Source organism: Telmatherina bonti (genome assembly GCF_933228915.1).
Source record: "Telmatherina bonti genome assembly, chromosome: 9".
Classification (NCBI taxonomy): Eukaryota; Metazoa; Chordata; class Actinopteri; order Atheriniformes; family Telmatherinidae; genus Telmatherina; species Telmatherina bonti.
In genome coordinates this window covers 1,990,913-2,010,650 of record NC_136627.1, presented here as the reverse complement: position 1 = coordinate 2,010,650, position 19,738 = coordinate 1,990,913, and the positions used below count along the sequence as shown (strand labels likewise).

The window sequence follows — 19,738 nt, the reverse complement described above, 5'->3', positions numbered from 1 at the left end:
GCTGAAACAACTGGAGGTCCAGCTGGAGGAACAGTATGATGAAAAGCAGAAGGTCCTGAAAGAAAAGCGAGAACTGGAGTCCAAACTTCTGTCTGCTCAGAACAAGGTAACTACTTTCTCCACAGAACAACACTTTTCTTTTCATTCCAGTTTATCTGAACATAAAGGAAAAATAAGAAAATTAATTAAAAATAGCATCAAACAAAAATGTCCTCATTAAAGAGGAGTGGGAAGAAGCCAACACTTAAATAATCCTTATGACAGTCACCATACAGACACTCAGTTAAAATAATCCTGCTATAACGTTCATAAAACAACATTTATGGTAATCATAAAAGCAGCTTTACTGGTTCAGCTGGTTGTTAACTTGGATTAAACTTGGGTTTTCTGTTCCAAAATGGTCCATTCTGAGTAATCTTCATGATATGTAGTTAATTGACCCTGCCTAATCACAAGGTAACAATATTTGGCCCAAAAAGCAACATTTTTTTACATTTAAATGTATTTTAGTGGAATACTAGATCAAATAATAGACACAGATATTATCATAAACTCAGATGCTTATTTTCCAGATGATATCTGGAAAAGTACATTTAATTTTTTATTTTGAAATGGTAAAAAAGAAACCAAAAATATAGCTGAACTGAGCAGACCTAAAATAAAAGTGTCTTTTTAAGTACTTCAACCAAGATGTCCAGCTGTTCTGTAAGTAAGAGATGCAAGAGATACATGTTCCAGTAATGTTCTCCATGTTTCAGTCCACATTCTTCATCACCAGACGTCACCATGTGACAGTAAACAGACTGTTGTGTAAACAGACAGAACCAGGCTTCTAGAGTTCTTCTGGATGGGGGCGGGGCTTACGCTGCTTCTAGAGAGTTCTTCTGGACGGGGGAGGGGCTTACGCTGCTTCTAGAGAGTTCTTCTGGACGGGGGAGGGGCTTACGCTGCTTCTAGGGAGTTCTGGACGGGGGAGGGGCTTACGCTGCTTCTAGGGAGTTCTGGACGGGGGAGGGGCTTACGCTGCTTCCAGAGAGTTCTTCTGGACGGGGGAGGGGCTTACGCTGCTTCTAGGGAGTTCTGGACGGGGGAGGGGCTTACGCTGCTTCTAGAGAGTTCTTCTTGACGGGGGAGGGGCTTACGCTGCTTCTAGAGAGTTCTTCTGGACGGGGGAGGGGCTTACGCTGCTTCTAGGGAGTTCTTCTGGACGGGGGAGGGGCTTACGCTGCTTCTAGGGAGTTCTTCTGGACGGGGGAGGGGCTTACGCTGCTTCTAGAGAGTTCTTCTGGACGGGGGAGGGGCTTACGCTGCTTCTAGAGAGTTCTTCTTGACGGGGGAGGGGCTTACGCTGCTTCTAGAGAGTTCTTCTTGACGGGGGAGGGGCTTACGCTGCTTCTAGAGAGTTCTTCTGGACGGGGGAGGGGCTTACGCTGCTTCTAGGGAGTTCTTCTGGACGGGGGAGGGGCTTACGCTGCTTCTAGAGAGTTCTTCTGGACGGGGGAGGGGCTTACGCTGCTTCTAGGGAGTTCTTCTGGACGGGGGAGGGGCTTACGCTGCTTCTAGGGAGTTCTTCTGGACGGGGGAGGGGCTTACGCTGCTTCTAGAGAGTTCTTCTGGACGGGGGAGGGGCTTACGCTGCTTCTAGGGAGTTCTTCTGGACGGGGGAGGGGCTTACGCTGCTTCTAGAGAGTTCTTCTGGACGGGGGAGGGGCTTACCTGCCTTACTGCCTGTTTTCCTTCACAAACTCTGCTCTGCTTCCTTGGCAGCTGCCTTTCTGGCTGACGTTTGAGGTCATGTGATCATTATGTGTTTCTGTTGGAGATCTGGGATCACTGATCAATATGTGGGAAAACAGATTAGTTTGTATTGATCTGTCTCATCATGAATAAATACTGAAATAACATGTCAAGACATGGAATAATCACTCAGAATACAGAGTTAATATTTCATCAGGCACATACGAATGTACCTGTCTCCAGGTGAGGATAGGTGACCTAGAGACGGAGAAACGTTTAAGGAAGGACCTGAAGAGAACCAAGGCTCTGCTGGCTGATGCCCAGATCATGTTGGACCACATTAAGAACAACGCACCCAGCAAGAGGGAAATCGCCCAACTGAAAAACCAGGTATGTCCACAATGCTGCTTTCAGCAGCTATTCAAAGATAAATATGACATCCGGTCAAATGCTTGGATTAAATGATCACTTATTCATCTGAGAAAATAAACATATTTGGGTTTCCTAAGAGTATCATGAAGATTTTATTTACATGTGTTTGCATATCTGGTGAGATGTCCAGCTTGTCGTTTTCTGCTAGTGAGGATCAGTTGGGTGAAGTTGTGGAGCAATGAGATCTAGAGCTGAACCGTTTCGGGAAATAAGCTAATTGGGATTTTTTTCCTCAGTATTACAAGTATCACAGTATTGTGATTTAATTTGCAAATATTTTTTCAGGGTCCACTTCTCCTGTATTTTTCAACAAGTCATGAATAATATTTTAATAAACTGTCAGATTTATTATCCATGACTTGTTCTTTTACTTGAGGCTTGTGTTAAGATAGAGACAAATGAAGCAGGAATGATTACAGATGGAAACTGACTAGATACTGACTTGTATTCTTGTAAGTGCTCAACATGATAAGCTGATAAAATTCTGCCAAACAAGTGTTATGTAAACAAAAGTGTAAGTTAGTAATAAATCACATAAAGAAATTACAAATTACAACAATAGTGCAAACTAATATGTGGCTTTACCACTTCAACATTTCCAACTTTCATGTTTCATCAAACATGATGTGTAAACATGTGAACTACACTTTTTAAACACTGTCTGAACTTAACTCGTCAGTCTATAAATAACATACTAAAGGAAAAGTAAGGAGAACAAATGTGTTCTGGACATTTCTAGGTACATTTAAATTCCAATAAACACAGAATAAACCAAGAGTATGTTGTTCTTGTTCAGTGTTGCAGCCTCCTTCCAGCCATTCATGCCAACCCTTCGCTTCTTGAGAGGGAGAAGAAAAAAAAACCTCTGCTGAAACTGTGCAGCGCTGTGTCGCTGACTCTGTCTGCTCTTAATCTGCTACTTTAACTTCTGACACCATGTTCAGTTGCCGGTATGGCGTATCAATGACTTGATCTGCTTATGAAAGACGACAAGACGCTCATGTAGTCAACTTGGCGTTGAAACCCTCAGAAACATTCGTCTTCACCAGGGTTCCTACTCCTGTATTTCCTCCAGCACTACACTTACTAAAACTGAACACAAATGAAAGTATAGTTACTCAGTAACAGCAGCATACAGCACATTAAAATGCTAAATGAATGTGACACCAGCAGCCAGAAAGGGTTTTCTGCAGAGTTCAAGGTAGCTCACAGGCTTTTTTGATTGGAAAACCAGCAAGTCCACTTTGCTGGTTTTAAAAATGAAGGAGTGGAAGTGGCTGTCGTCCCCTCTGCATGGGAAAGATGCTCTGAGGTTACACAGACATACTTGGGGGCCATCTTGCACAGTTGTGGAAAGTTGATTTTCTGCATTTTCCACCATCAAAGGGGTGGTCTTCTCCATCAGCGGCAGGGTCAGGGAGTACGTATGCAACGCTGCCTCGGCAGCTTCTTCAAGTTTCAGAGGAGAAGCTGCCAGGAGACTGCTTTGCCTTTTGGTTGGATGGCGGTGGACTTTCAGGCCTCTTTTCCTGTCAGATTAAAACAAAACCAAAAAAGTCATTAGTGATAAAGTTAGATTATAAATAACTAAATATAAAGTGTGTTTGTTATAGATACACAGTTATTTCTAACCACGTGCACACCTTGCTGACTCCAGTGTTTCGGTCTGGAGTCGGATTTAATGGTATTCCAGGATTTTGGTTTTGATTGACCCAGTCAGGTCGGTGTCCTCTTGATCTTTAACCAGGACCAATGTGGCCAGAAGGTGAAGAACTGGTCTAAGCAGGAGATGCTCCCACACATCTGTAAAGTCCTGCACTTATCCTTCAGCCCTCGCCAGATCCCACAGTGGGACCAGGATTCCTTTCATTTCTAGAAGTAAAACCTTTCTCTTCTCTCTCTGTGCTGCAGCTGGAGGAGTCCGAGTTCACCTGTGCAGCAGCAGTTAAAGCTCGGAAATCCATGGAGGTGGAAATTGAAGACCTACATGTTCAGATGGAGGACATCTCAAAAACAAAACAAGCGGTTAGTAGACTTATGGTCCTCTCAGAGGTTTATGGCAAAACGATTTTAGCTTATAGGAGTGGACATGCTGCTTTCTGACTGACCAGCTTTATGTAAACTGGGTAAACTGGGGAGAAGAGGAGCCCGTGTGGAGAGGGGCAGCACAGGTGATAGATGTACATGAGTGTATATATATATATATAGATATAGATATAGATAGATAGATAATGTAATTATTATAAATCTTCTAGCTGGATCTATTATCATATTATTAGTAGTAAAATGAACTTTCCTGTCTATTAGAATGGCTTCTCCTCTTTTTCTGGAATAGAAACAGGCTGAGTACACACATAAGGTAATTGTACTGTACAAAGTACATCAGCTGTTGTTTTTAATAAGAACAGTTCCTGCAGCAGGACAATGTGTGCCTGTAAATCATTCAGTCTGTTAATCAGCTTCAACCTCTTCTCCCTGGAACCAGCTCCACGGATAGTCCACATGACAAACCTCCGTCATGCTCAGGCTGCTGAAGTGTGTCAAAATCAGTGTGTGTGTGTACATGTGTGTACATGTGTGTATGCCTACATAATGTTGTGTGCAAAGTGTGTGTGCTGCTGAATCCACCTGTGTGTGTTCCCATCGGTCTGTTTGTGTTTAGTGTCTCCACATGCTCTAAGTGTGTGTGTGAATTTTGGGTGAGTGTTGATGTGAGTAAACCTGTTCTGTGTTGTAGGTATATAGTGTGTGTGTGTGTGTGTATACGTGCCTTACATCTTGTTAACATGCCATAGTAACAACACAGAAAAACAAAATTCCCAAAGAAAAACCACTAATTTACAGAGATGTAAGAGTTCTGGATGTTGACTGTGTTTATGGCAGCAATGTTCACCACAGTGTGGTGGATTTTACCTCGGAGAGCCAGCGGGGGGGATTCTTATCACGGTAAAGCTGTCCATCTATGAATAATTTGTCCACCATGGGATCCTTCCTCTCTGAGCTTTGTTCGGATGGGAAGCACCCTTTTCAAGATTTTTACAGCTGAGTGTTGTTAACCTGATTGGTTCATTGGAAGCCTGAGAAAAAAACCAGAAGCTAAAGATCATCTCCATCAAACTGAGCACTGGGTTTCAAACACATTTGATCTACTTTGGCCGGGAGAACGCCTCCTAGAAGGGATGGTTCAACATGCAACTGATTGTAACTGGCTACACATCAGAGATGTGAGCAGGCGGACCACTGCTGACGTGATGGATCAGGATGCGCTGTGTGAATGTTGAGCCATGTATCCAATGCAACAGACTTGACTAATAGATAAACCGAACTGGTCACATTGGGAGAAGTTAGCAGAGCTAAAACAGTTCAGAACTTTGTCAGCTATTGCAGTATCCACCAGTCTCCAGGTTTTGGGATCATGTAGGATCAGATTGAGGCAACAGTTCTTAACCCAACCCTCACAGAGGACCAAGACTGCTGATGTTAGAATATAGATTTTATGTGGGGTGTAAAAAAAAAAAAAAGTTCTGTAAAGAATTCATGAACGCTCCTAAATATCCAAACAAGATACACACAGTTGGTCCATTTACAGATCTATGTGTTCCTTCTGCCTTCAGCTGGAGGATCAGCTGAGCCGTCTGCAGAGGGAGAAGAATGACCTGCAGTCCCGAATGGAGGAAGACCAGGAAGACCTCAATGAGCTGATGAAGAAGCACAAAGCAGCTGTGGCCCAGGTCTTCTTCATAGCAGACAAATAATTACACAGCTGAATGTCATTTACTCTGTAAATAACTGATTTATAATTCAGTTATGAAGCACAGTGTCTTGTTGACAGTGGGAGGAGTGAAAATGACCCAAACACTGAACAACCTGATATTTCTCATACTTTTTTCACATTGCCAGATTTCTAATATTTTGTTGTTTGCCAGTTTTGATGATAACGGTTAATAATTCACACATACTGATGCATGTTTTAACAACCCTTCACAACCTCATTGCCTACAACAACACACTGCTGTTTACGCTGGAAACTTTGTGGACACAAAAATGTTTGAAAAAATGTAACAAAAAAAGAGGTGGGGGGGGCAGCAGCAGAATCTTTGGCGTCTTCAGAACTTGAGGATTTTGTGTGTGATTTGTGCTTGCAGTTGGCCCAGAACCTGGCTCAGATCAGCGACCTACAGGCTCAGCTGGAGGATGCCCTGAAAGAAAAGCAGGAGGTTCAAGAAAAGGTTTGTCAGTTTGAAAAATACTGTCCAATCGATAGAGAATCTTTACTGACGTCAGCATGTGTACGACTTTGGGATGGATCCTGTTTGAGGAAATCAGTGTTTCATCAGTAGACGATGTTTATTTCATCCCCGTTGTTCAGAATTTCAGCCGGGTTTTCCGTCCTCCTGGAGTCGTGTGTAGCGTGTGTGTACGTAAAGCCGAGGATTTTCATCCTCGGTTTCCGTCTTGGAGACAATGCAGTGATAAACCCAGAGAACAGTGGACTTCTGCAGAAACTTGCCCAGGTCATGTGCGTTCAGGTTGACCTCAGTGGGAGCAGAAGTAAAGATGGCTGCATTTACAAAGTGTGAGCTAGATCAAGGGGATGATGATGTACACCTGAGAGTTCTGGCTGCAGGATTATAGATGTAAAATGATTCTCATCACTTCACATTTTCACATCACTTTTTGTTGTTCTCTGCGTCAGACATTCAGCCACAGCATTCAGCACTTCTTACTGGTTTCAGACTGGAACTCGCATCACATTCAGTTTACTTTGTTACTAATAATAAATCTAACTGCAGATATTTCGCCGTGATTTTATATTTTATTTACTTTGCCACAGAAAGATTTATTAAATGAAAGTCGTCAACAACTGCTGGCAAAGATGCCGTTTTAAAAGGAATAAAGGAGCAAATTATGACCCACATTGCAAGTACAGTGTGATTAAATCATTTGCTTTTTAAATTGACATAAAAAGCTAATCTTACCTGAGTGGAAAAAAACAGGTATAGGAAGCTAAATATGTGTCTGTTTGTGTCTAAGATGCAAGTTCTCCAGAGTCAGCTGGAGTTCCAGGAGCAGTCCATGGTTGAGAAATCCCACGTCAGCCGTCAGGAGGCCAAGATCCGCGAACTAGAAACCAAGGTGGAGTTTGAGAAGACTCAGGTCAAACGTTTAGAGGTGAGAGGAAACAGGTGGAGAGAAGCCAAAGTCTTCTTCTCTGATAATGTCAGAAAAGAAGAGCTTTCTTTATTCTGGATTTTGTCCCACATGAGTTTATTATAAGTGTTCTCTGCTTGCTGCAGAGCCTTGTAGCTCGTCTTAAAGAGAATTTAGAGAAGCTAACGGAAGAACGAGATCAGCGGATCAGCGGCGAGAATCGGGAGAAGGAACAGAACAAACGTTTGCAAAGACAGATCCGAGACATCAAAGAAGAGATGGGCGAACTGGCCAAAAAGGAAGCAGAAGCAAGCCGTAAAAAACATGAGCTGGTGAGGATGAAGCGCAAAGCAAGGACACAAAGAACCGCCAACACACGCAGCACCCATCAGACTTCCAGATCAGCTGATTCCACTTCACGTCTCCTTAACAGGAAATGGACGCTGAGAGCTTAGAAGCCGCCAATCAAAGCCTGCAGGCGGATCTGAAGTTGGCCTTCAAGAGGATAGGTGACCTGCAGGCAGCCATCGAGGACGAGATGGAGAGCGACGACAATGAAGACCTCATCAACAGGTAGACTTTTGCTCTGAGGATGTCTGGATTCCAAGCTGAATGTTATTCATGTTTCCTTCAGACAAAAGGAAAAGGTCTGAGTTGTAGTGATCCAGACCGTATGTCTGCATCGTGATCTGTACCCAAATCACCTCACGCCCTTTTTAAAATGATTATTTTCATTTTATTTGACGTATTTATTAAATGAGCGTGTTGCATTACAACCAGAGAATTCCAAAAATAACAACATTTCATATTGTTACCAGGGTGACAGCAAGCCGGTGCGGTCTGGTGCTGCATACCACTGATCTGCTGGTGGAGAGCAGCACCAGTAAGACGGAACCAGTCACCACCGCACTCTGGGCCAGAACATAGACCCGGCAGGTTGTTGCCCCCCCCATCAGAGAGGAGTGATGGGGGGGGGGCGTGTCCCACTGAAACATGAACCACAGGGTTTGATGTTTGTTCGTTGATGAGTAAAAAGTTGTGTTTTAGTTTTAACGTCACCGAACAGCTCGGAACAGAAGCTGCTAACGAGCTAACAACTAGCTAGCTTCTTCTGAAGCACAGCGGTTGCTATGGCGATGTGATTGAACTGGGTAGTTTTCCACCCCTGTGGTGACTCGTGATCAGTTCTTAGAGACTTGTGGATGTTTACTGTTTAAATGGAAGGAAATGGATTCCCGCCTCCGCAGGTAAAGTACTGACATGTTTTAGTGGGTTTTGCCGTGCCAGGGTAAAATACATGTAGGTAGATAACAGCCTGGCCTGAAATGAAAAGACGGTAGTGACACGTTAACATCATTTGTCCAGCTGGTCAGTGGTCCCTGAAGACGAGGGGAAAGCCTCCATGTTGACCCAGAGTTCCATCCCGACACCAAAACAGCCTTTATATCTGGATCAATTCTAGCAATAATAATGTCGTAGCTTTTTGTTCTAATCATTTTACTAATGATGATAATGTGTCCCTGCGATGGACTGGCGAGCTGTCCAGGGTGTACCCTGCCTGTCGCCCAGCTGGGATAGGCTCCTGCCCCCCCGCCACCCTGAATTGGATTAAAGCAGTTCAGAAAATGAAATGAAATTTTACTAATAGATTTCTGACTTATTAAAGAAAAAATGTGACGTTTTCCCGCCTCTGGATCACACTTCATTCCTCTGGGTCTGAACTGGAGCAGGTCCCGGTGGAGGGGTTCGGGGCAGGGGGGGAAGCAGCATCTCTCCTCTCAGACGGGGCGAACAGCTGCTGGGTGATGTACTGAACTAAAGCTGGACCTGCTCGCCTCGTTCAGAAACGTGTTTTTGTCCGTCAGCTCTGCGCCTGATCTGAAGTTAACCATGTGATGAGTGACGGCAGTGAGCAGCAGCTTGCTGTTAGAGCGCTTCTTCATGATCTTTAAACAAAGAATTATCAGGAGGTTTTCTCTCCAATGTGGTGAAGTCATCATATGGTCCATATCTGTCCAGCTGTCAGCAGCAAGCTGAGCTGTGGTGCATTCAGGTGCATTCTGCTCCGTCAGGACGGCTGAAGGCTGCATCATCACATAACGCTGCAGCTTCTCTCCTTTAGACTTCTTTCATATTTCATGTATTGTTTTTTCTGCATTATTATTTCATGTTTTACATTGTTTTTTTTTATCATTTTGTGTCTGTGTGTCCTTCCATATTCACCACCACGATGGCGGCAGTTTGCAGGACATGGTGACAAAGTATCACAAAAGAAAGAATAAAACGTGAGGATCTTCGCCTCCAGTTGGTCTGCTTTCACTGGAGATGATGCAGCATTCTTCATCTCATTTCACTAAAAGTAATGAAGCAGTTGGTATGGAGAGGACTCTGTCTCTGGAGAGGTTCTATTTCCAGTTCAGTGTGTGAAAAGATGCTACATCATCAGCAGTGGCAACAGATTTCCTCCTAACCCACGTTTACAGCATGCTGGGATGTTTGGATGCATGAATGTCGTTATTCAACCTGGAACTGCACCCGTCCCTCTGAATATCTGACCTTCCTGCTGGTTTCTTACATGTCTGATGTGAATAAAGCTGCTTATATTTACACACTGCTGCACTGGTCCAGTAGTTCTAGACTCGTCTCTAACACGCCACTTCTCCTGTTTCTGCTGCCAGGATGTAAACAATCTGCTAGATTTGAGTTTATTTCTCATGTTTCCATCAGTGGGACGTCTCTGCCAGTGGCTTGAGATTTAAAGGGACATTCGGAGATGTTTTAGCCTTCGTTAAACCTTTTTCAACCCAGAAGAAGTTTCTCCTGTGTAGCTGAAAGCAGCTTTCCCAGGATGACGTTGGGAAGTTAACAGCTTCTGTAGGACCACCATGTGATGCACAGTTCGTCCCCAGTTCTGCCTTCGCAATGCTGTTCTTTATTGTGATACAGTCATGACATCAGTTGGGGTCAGGAAAGAAGAAGAAATCCAGCTCATTGATTGGCCAGGACAGAAAACGGCTCGTTAGACAAAAGAAAACAATGAAGCAACAAAACGTATAGATCAGGTTTTCATGCTCCATCAGTGTCCAACAAACTGGTAGAGGGTTTAAAATCTGAACTTTCCAGGTCACATGACTTTATATGATCCTATTCTATCATTGTGATCAAAGAATAATCAATCACTTTATTTATACAGCACGTTTCACAACAAAATGTCTCCAACGTGCTGCACAAATTCTGTGTCCAACAACAGCTTATATTAACATAATATATTACATATTATAACATATTACATGAAAGCAAGTCCTCCGTCAAATGAATAAATGACTGAAATGAGCAACTGCATACAGTAAAGTCCACAGAGGACCACACAAACCATGCAGGAATGCGTGGTTTGTGTGGTCCACGGGGGGGTCTGTGCTGCCGTGGGGGGGGCAGGGCTTTCCACAGTCTGGAGCCCAACACAGAAAAGTTTTACTGTGGAACTAAAACGTAGCGTAACTGCAGAGCCTTACGTCGTCACTTTGCAACGCGTTCCCCCCAACAGTGATTGTTTACAGGGCTGTGAGCTAACGTGTGTGTGTTCCAGAATACACACCACCCTCTGCTTTCACACTAATCCGAGGCTGCAAAGCCAGAGACCTAACCGTCGCTGAACTACTCACCTCTGTCCTCTGACTCCTTCCAGTCAGGGCCAGTCCGACAGCGACTCTGAGGTGGAGGACCAGGTGGACGGCGTGAAGACCTGGTTGTCTAAAAGCAAAGGCTGCGCCAAGAACCTGTCGGATGACGACAGCATGAAGAGCTCCAGGTGAGTCCGGAAGGAAGAAACATTTCAGATCAGAACTTCTTTTCACTTTGTTCCTGTAGTTAGAAATGATGTTTTTATAGTTTAATCTCACTTCAATAACAAGAAGCTGGAAGTTTTCTGGCTTACTGGTGCTGAGGAGCGATTCCCAGTCCCTGACTGGATCAGGGACTGGGAATCGCTGGATGGATGGAGGACATGGTGGATAGAGGGTGGCTGGTGGGAAACAGGTAAACCACGAAGAAGACGGGTCATCAGGTGATGAGAGGTGAAGCAGAGCTTGATCCCTCGATGGAGGGGGGTCTCCAGGATCTAACTGTCCCTGTCAGTCTTTCTTTGTCCTGATCCGAACATGACTCGTCACTTTCATGTTGTCTCTCTTTTCTTTTCTACATTTCAGTTTCATTCGTTTTTCTTCTTCTCTTCCCTCCATCTGCGCCTCCGTCTCATCCTGTCTGTTTCTCCCCCCTGTCCTGGTTCCTGGCTTTTTCCACCTTTTCTCTCCAGATATGCCGTGAATGTAGATGCGAAGGAGGGTAAGGAGCTAACTAAGGATGATTCAGAGACAGACAGGTCCGTGGCAGTGATGAGCTCCCTGAGTTACAGGAAAAGAGCCGCTCCAGATTTTGTAGGAAGCAAAGCAGATGTCTTGGAGGAGCGCGTCCAGTCAGGGGAGGCTGGGTCCTTCCACAAGCCCAGATCTACATCCTTAGATCTCCGTGGTGACTCTTACTCCATCAACTCCAGGACTGAGAACGACAGAGAGTCGGTCCTGTCCCTGGTCTCAGAGTCCACCAGCAGACTCAGGAGGAGCATGGACACCCCCTGCAGCCTCGTGCACAAGGAGTCCACCATCTATGCACCCGGCAGGTCTTCAGCGTTGGGCTCAGCGAATGATGAGAAGTTGCCCATCAGCCCTGGAGGATTTCCTCATAGCAGCTCCGGGTTGGATGAGTCCAGAAGAGGGCGGTCTCTGTACAGCAGCAGTCCCAGGAGTTCGTGTTTTAGTCGGCGATCCAGGAGTCGCAGTCCTGGAAGTGTCAGCCTGGCTGATTCCCGGATGTCTGCGGCTCGCAGCTGCCGCCTCAGTGAGTTTGGAGTTGATGCGGATGATGGCCGAAGCGTTGCCTTCACAGACCACTCCAGATACAGTCCTCACACGTCCAGCGGTCGCAGCGTCTCCATGCCTCCACCGCAGGACAGATCCGTGTCTGAGCTGGCTGATAACCTGGACATCAAACCTGTCAGCCATCGCAGCTACCTGGATCCCGACCTGGAGAAAGCCATCAACGACGTCCTGAGTTTTAAGCCAATCAGATTCAAGCGCCGCAGCCTGGAAGACTCTGAGGATCAGCAGGAAAAATCCAGGAGCAATGAAGATGACAGAAACGGGACTCGTCCTACCAGCCGGTCCCCCCGCAGCGCCAGCGGCCGCAGCGGTCGCCATGGCAACAAGAGTAAAGCTAAGAAGAAGAGAAGTCACAGCTCTGATAGCTCAGGAGACGATGCGCATCACAGGAGCAGCTCCAAGAGGAGGTCTGACAAGTCCAAGAAAAAGTCCAAGAAAAAGTCTTCATCTTCATCATCCTCATCCTCAGAGTCGGAGTCTGGGTCGAGTTCTGATGCATCAACCATCTCATACAGAAGCTCCAGCAGTGTGAAAAGAGCCCCATCCCGAAGGGTTTCAAGCCCAGAAGAAGAAGATCCAGGCAGCGGGAAGGAGAAAGCGAGCCAGCCTTTAACGAAGAAGGAGGAGAAGAAGAGGAAGAAGAGGGTGGACAGCCTGGTGATGAAGTATTTGTACCGACCAGAAAGTGACTGAAGCAGACAGTAGGTGTTCCTCACGCTGACTGTGTGGAGCATGACGTGAGCTAACCATCTACTAGCCCGCATGCTAAACGATCAGTCTGAAATATATCGATGGGTTGCCATGGTAACCACACTAACCAATGGTTTTGTAGAAGGAAGAATGGGAAGGACTCTTGCACGCTGTTTCAGTGTTTCAGTTTGTCCTGACGAACAGAGTGTTGGTGGGACCCAACGTGCAGCTGTGGAGCAGCACACAGCCACATAAACCACTGTTATAATAATCCTGATATTAAACATAAGCAGTAAACAAAGAAGACGGCCTGAACCAGCCTCACGCTTTCAGACTGGATGCTGCTGGTCTGACTGGTTCACTCCAAGACGTCTAAACAACAGGAAAAACATCATCATAGTGAAACTCTTTGAGGGAAATTGTGATTGATAACTTACCTTTATGGTGTTATGCAAAGGTTTCTATCCGTCCAGGAGGTTTACAATCCAGACCCAACATGTAGTGTTTATTCAGAGACTTTAGATGGTAAATCCACCATTATTTATCACATCTTCATCACCATCACTACCATGTTGCTAAGAGACCTCTATTTCCACCTGGACATGATGATGAAGACACTTAGTGTCAGACTTTCCACCAATCAGAGAGCTTAAACTGATGGTAACGTCCAATCAGGAGCAGCCAAAGATCAACAAGTGATGAGAAAAGCAGGAAAATAATGATCCTCTATGGCTGGAATAAAGCCAGGAAGATGTTTGGGATGCAGCTGAGGTGGAGGTGCTGCAGTGAGGATAGCAGGTAGATAGTAGCAGGAAGACGTGTGGAAACATGGAAACTGTGTGTGTGTGTGTGTGTGTGTGTGTGTGTGTGTGTGTTTGTGTTTCAGACGTGAGAGAATGATGTACAGATGAGAAAAGACTTGGTCACTGCTGATCTATGTGTGTTATTTCTACAAACTTCTGGTTGCACTTTATGCTGCTGTATCTGTTCATGCGTTCATTTTAGCCTCAGAATCTGAACGTCTCCATGGAAACGTCATGTCTCCATGATAACATGTTTCCATGGAAACGTGACATCTCATGTCTGCAGGCTGACTGGGGTCAGAAAGGTTCTGCTTCTACATGCAGTTATAAATCTTTAAAAACGAGTGTTATGATGGGCTAATTGACTTTATTGTCAACCTTCTCCGTGTGAACCCCGACCCGACACCTCAGCAGGGTTTTACAGCCTGAGTCTGCTGTCATCCCTGCACGTTTATATTTACAGCAGCTTTGGTGTTTTTAGAGGGCCCAACAGGAAATGTTGACACACTGGTTTGGTTCCAGTTTGATTAAATCCAGTAAATTTAACAGTGAAACTTCTTTGTCACTAATTATAAAACCTTTCTCTATATTTTCCTGTAAGAATGTCTGTCCCACATCAGTCCTCTGATCATGCTTGTTTCTCCTCCTGCAGTCCTCCTGAACGAAGGCGCTACTGCTTCCACAGATCCGATGAAGAGGATGAAGAGGTAGAGGAAGGCACGGCAGCTGTGGACTCCAGCTACTCTAAATCTAGCAGTGGTAGAAAAGACCATAACGATGAGGACAGGTCTGATGAGACATAGTGTCCTTCTGAGACGTGTGTCTTTGCATGTAGACAGCCTGTCCTCACCAACACACAGCAGCTGCATCACCATCGGCTCGGTTCTGCTTCTGATGTCTCCTCCGTTGGGTTTCAACCAAACAACTTGAGTTTGCAGAGGCAGCAAATACTTTTTCTTTCTTGGTCTCAGAGACGTAGGACACTAAAACAATGTACTGACGTCCCATAATGCATTGCCAAAAAGCTTCAGTCTAACTGCGTGTGCACACTGACTCACTGCTGAATCTTAGTAAAAGCACCAGCTTTTCTCTTCTTCTTCTGCTATGAAGTGCCATCTGATGTTCCACTGAGAATTATTACTCCTTATCTCGTCTGCTTCTTTGTTGCTTTTCTCTCTTTTCTAAGGAAAAGTTGCATCTACTGCTACAATAAAGATATTTTTCTCCTGTACAGCGGCTTCTTTCTGACGTTGGCAGCTTCGTTTTCAGCTAGCTTTGCTTTAAGCACCACATTTCAGTGGAGATGAACAGATTTAGTCGGTTTCACCCTCAGAATTTCATTTTTCATGTATTTTTCCAGAAAGATTTTACTGGACAGTCATATAAAGATATTTTCCTTCAGAGCAGGATAAAAAAAAAACAGCTGGCATTTTTTCCTGTCATGGGTTTGTATTATCACCTCACACATGACTTATGAAGGTGTCCATGTAGTGGCAGACAGCATATCTTGTCTAAATGAGCCAGCACGGCCCTGACAGCCGGCCTGCCTGCCGAGGGAAATGTAGATGTAAAAGGATCATTTTGTTCTGCAGGGAAGCTAGTTGGTGATCATTAGTGTCTGAAAATCTCCATTTCCATGTTTAATAAACTTGTAAATTTCTTCATTTGCATAATGGGCCTTTGCAATCAGTGTAATGTGACTTAGAGGCAACAGAGCTGATCTCAGCAGCTCGCTGCATAATTTTCTCATTTCCACTGATGGCCTCAGTTGCCACCCTGCAAAAGATCGTCTGATCGGTGATCAAAAGGTTTATCAGGAAACGATCCAAATGATCTCCTGAGCCTTAAACACAAGGCAGCATTTTTCACCACGAGGCAGGGAGACGGGCACTTGCTGATGCAGGAAACATACAAGCCAATAAAATCCGCTTTTCTTTTTGTCATGGTGGGTGAATGCTGTTGGGTTCGAACCAAACCGCGGCATAAATGTTGGTTGGAAATGTTGATTTATCAATAATTTCTCTTTCCAGAGGGAAATCTTCACTTTGATCTCAGATGAAAAAAATCTGTTTTACTTGGAGACAAAATACTTTTCAGTGATTTGCAACAAAGATAAATCTGTTGTTTGGAGAAAGCCAACAAACCAGGAACCAGTGCATGTAAACTGCTTCAACCTGCAGGACAGCAGGTTACATGCCTGTTAGTGAATGATGAGATGTCTGACGCTGTAACTTTTGGCCACTAGGGGCGCTAAACCTGTAACTTCTGAACATGCAACACTCGTCTTATTAGACGTCATTCTGAAAACATCCATATTCCCCCTTAGCTCGGGAAATTACAGGACAAACCAGTATAAACCTAAACAGGCCAGTTAATTGTTCTGTTACTGTCACGTCCACATGAATTAGATAAAATGTGTTCATTTCATACAAACCAGAATTGTCTATAAGTGGAGTAACAGAAAAACATGGACGTTTTAATTCTCCTCTGAACAGGCTGAACATGCAGCTTTGGGGCCCATGGTGGCTTGGGGACCCTTGGCATTCGCAGAGTTTGCCTAAAGCCAGAAACGACTCTGACGTTGATCCATGAAGAGCGGCATGTTGTCCAACCACACAATGCAGCAAGGAAACGGAGACGCTTCATGTCCTGATTTAATTCAGAGTGATATAAGTAGGTACTAAGGTTGACTGCAACGGTCTGCAGCCCATCTGGAACTTCCTGCCACTGTTCCAAGTTTTGCAGCGTTTGCACAACAAGCAGAGCTTAACGTACCAGTCAGAGTGGGTTTTGCATCCACATTAGACTCCAACCAGCCAATTCTTTGTCAAGATGGACTCCCGTCTTTCCTCTGGAGTGGTCCCCTCCTGCCTCCTCAGACACTGTTTTCACCTTCTTACCTTGTTCAGCCACAACAAACCTGGATTGGAAGAGGAGCAAAAAGTAGCTGAAAGCAAAGCGCTCCAGGTCACATGATCCCATGAGACGGATCTGCTGTTGCAAGATTCCATGTCTGGTTTCTGAATAGGTCAGCCCCCCTCAGACATGCATCAAACCTACTGACCCCAGAAATCACCCCTTATTACTCGCGTTAGGCTAATATTTAGTAACACTGTGTCCCCGAAATATTGAGTGTGATTATACAAATGCAACTGCACCTGGTCTGGCCTGGAAACATACTAAGAGCCTGAGGACCAGGGGTTTGTTGCACAAAGCAGCTTCAACTAACTCCGTTTCTGATTCCAGATCAGCTGCTTTTAGTTTGTTCCATCAACTCTGAGTGTCTTTTTTCCGATTTAGAAACTGTAATAAAACTCCACCATCCATGGAGTCATGGAGTCTCCCTGGCAGCCACTAATAAAAAGCTGACCATCGATAGCTGAATATGAAGAGGAATTCCAGAGAAAAGGGAACATGGGACTCTGTGGAAGTTAAAATCCACTGACTGAATATTTAACCTGATTAAAACTTGAGAATGTGGGTTAAAATATTAGTAAATAGAATAAAATCTTAATTTCATTCAAACACACATGAAGAAAACAGAAAATGAAGTTTAAAAACATCTTTCTAAATGGTCAATTTATCTAGATCCGGAGTCTTCTGGGTGTTTCAGGCCAAGAATCGGACAGTGATACAAACTGGGGGGGGGGGGGGGTCATTAGTACCGGTAAATGTTTCACACCGGTAGGAACGGTATGACATCACACGTTTCTGCTGCAACAATACTATTTAACTCGAAGCTTAGCAGAGGGTGTTAACAGGAGACAGTAGAGCCATGCAGATGTACAGTACGTAGAATGTTGCTTTCCTCTTCAGGCTACAACAAAGGAACAGTCTTTTTGACTATTTTGTCATGTGTTCTAAAGACGGCACACTTCTACCACGTCGAAATCTGTGCAAATACCAGAAACGTTCAAGACAAAATATTTTTCCTGAGTATGATTTGTGTCTTGCAGACATGAGTTTCAGACCAGCGGAAGTGGCCACCACATCAGCTCAGGGAACAAAGAGCAGAAGTTACTGAATCTTTCACATGCACTAAGCCAGAGTGGCGTTTCTTCTCTGGCGTGTTATGTGGCTACAGCTGCCTCATGCAGCTGACCTTGGCATGCTGCGGTATAGCTCACAAAATGGAAAAGTACACACAGGTATGAGTGTATTAATTATCAAAAGTACAAATAAAGAACTTTTCAATGCATTGGAGGAATATATAAGTTCTTCATAATTCTTCATAATTACCTTCAGTGAAAAGCAGCGCTGTCCCACAACACGCCGGGTTGGATCAGATGGTCCAGTCATCGCCATCCAGTTGGGCAAATGATCCAAACTCTGATAGTCTGATTACAAAGGCTGCTTTCGTCCCATACCACATTGATATTTTTCTTCTAGAGGTCTTTGTTGGCAAAAAAAAACAAAGACTGGGAACTATTAAATAAACTGGAGATGGAAAATCCCAGTGAGAGGTCTCTTACTGGGATTTCATATGGTGATATCTGGACGATGTTCTTGTCCTACATTTGTTTTAGATTCCACAGCGTCTCGTCTACATTGTGGTGTTTGTTGCTTGTTTATATCTTCATTTGTTCTCTTGCAGTGATGGAAAGTTTTCCTGTCTAGGATGCTCGTATCCATCAGGGTTTTCTGACCATTTATTGTGCAGTCATGTAGTAAACATGGCCCGATCGTGCAATAATAAACCATCTTTAACAACATACCCAAGCCAGGTCACTACAAACATTTCAGTAACGTTAGACCAAGACTAAATTCTCAGAAAAACATGATGAAACTCAATCTAGACAGAGAGAAACCAGCAAAACATAACCTCCACCACCTCCTTGATATTTTAATAAATTTTGTTATTATTTCAGGTTGTTTATAAACAAAAAAGCTTAAAACTCTCAGTTCTGCTTTTCATGTTGTTAATAAAATGTTTTATTGGACAAAAATCTTGGAAGTCTTGGAATCTTGGAATCTTCTTATTCTCATAATCAATGACTAAAAGATGGAAATCATTACATGATTGTGAGATTTAAGCCGTCAGTATTGGCAGAAATATAGGAAACTGAAAGACTTTTACGAAGATTAAACTGGAAAAACAACAAAGATGTGGCAGCAAAGACTGGTTGAAACCAAGGGGACCGTACAGAGGACAACTAAGGGGAAACAAATGAAACCTGGTGTGCTGATGAACAGGAAGCCAGAAGCAACGCAGAACACACACGGGCCAAACGTTAAAATGACAAGACTAAGAAACCCAAAACACATAAACCATGCTCTGGAGGAGAGCCAATAACAGATTGTCTAAGGATGCTCACGACTGGATCGGGGGAACAGGAACCATCAGAGATGGTGGTCCCAGGACCCCCATGTTACAAGGAACTATGGGCACATTTTCCAGCTCGACCATCTCAGCCTGTCTGAGGAGGAACCACTTTGATGTGACCCCTCCATCCTCAACCTGTGCCCCCTGATTTGGGTGGGAATAGAGGTCAGCATGCGTGGTCCAGCTTCCTTACCTGCTCTTGTGTGTGCTATGCTGACACCATCTCCAACTTGCCCTGGCAGCAGTATCTGGGCTCAGCTTCAAAAGCACTTTGGACTGCAGGGCCTGTCACTTTGCCTCCAACCACTTTTCCATCCCCTCTACGAGGACAGCGCCTTTAACATCATGTACAGAAAGAATCTTTGGTGTCTGACTGACCTATCCATGGACCCAAACTTTGCCTTTCTCGTCTGAGCCAAGCCTCCCGTCTCCCCAGTTCACACTTTACTCAAAGTACAGCTTTCTGGGCAGAACCTGATTCCAAAAGCGATGACATGTTTAGCCGTTTGTCATCCTTTAACCGCTGGCTGTCCAGGTGGTGCCCAGAACAAAATGTGGGCTTTATAGATAACTGGAAAAGCTTCTGGGGAAAACCTGGTCTTATTAGGAGAGATGGGATTCATCCCACAGTGGATGGAGCAGCTCTCATTTCTAGGAACATGGATCCT

The 19,738-nt window shown here is 44.5% G+C and overlaps 1 protein-coding gene across 5 annotated transcripts in view; it reads left to right on the top strand.

The window, feature by feature from the left end:
* Positions 1-14,978, top strand: part of myo18ab (myosin XVIIIA b) — a 103,597-nt gene extending 88,619 nt beyond the window's left edge. For 4 of the 5 annotated variants that reach the window (XM_079246675.1, XM_079246674.1, XM_079246672.1 and 1 more), the window contains 12 exons: positions 2-106; positions 1,981-2,127; positions 4,081-4,194; positions 5,784-5,900; positions 6,315-6,398; positions 7,204-7,341; positions 7,467-7,652; positions 7,754-7,893; positions 9,561-9,605; positions 11,006-11,128; positions 11,633-12,955; positions 14,400-14,535. In XM_079246675.1, coding sequence (XP_079102801.1) covers positions 2-106; positions 1,981-2,127; positions 4,081-4,194; positions 5,784-5,900; positions 6,315-6,398; positions 7,204-7,341; positions 7,467-7,652; positions 7,754-7,893; positions 9,561-9,605; positions 11,006-11,128; positions 11,633-12,947 — 2,514 coding nt within the window. In that variant the 3' untranslated portion in view covers positions 12,948-12,955; positions 14,400-14,535. Of the gene's footprint in view, position 1; positions 107-1,980; positions 2,128-4,080; positions 4,195-5,783; positions 5,901-6,314; positions 6,399-7,203; positions 7,342-7,466; positions 7,653-7,753; positions 7,894-9,560; positions 9,606-11,005; positions 11,129-11,632; positions 12,956-14,399 lie in introns of all 5 variants that reach the window. The other variant, XM_079246676.1, reaches the window with a different exon arrangement.
* The last annotated feature ends 4,760 nt before the right edge of the window (positions 14,979-19,738 follow it).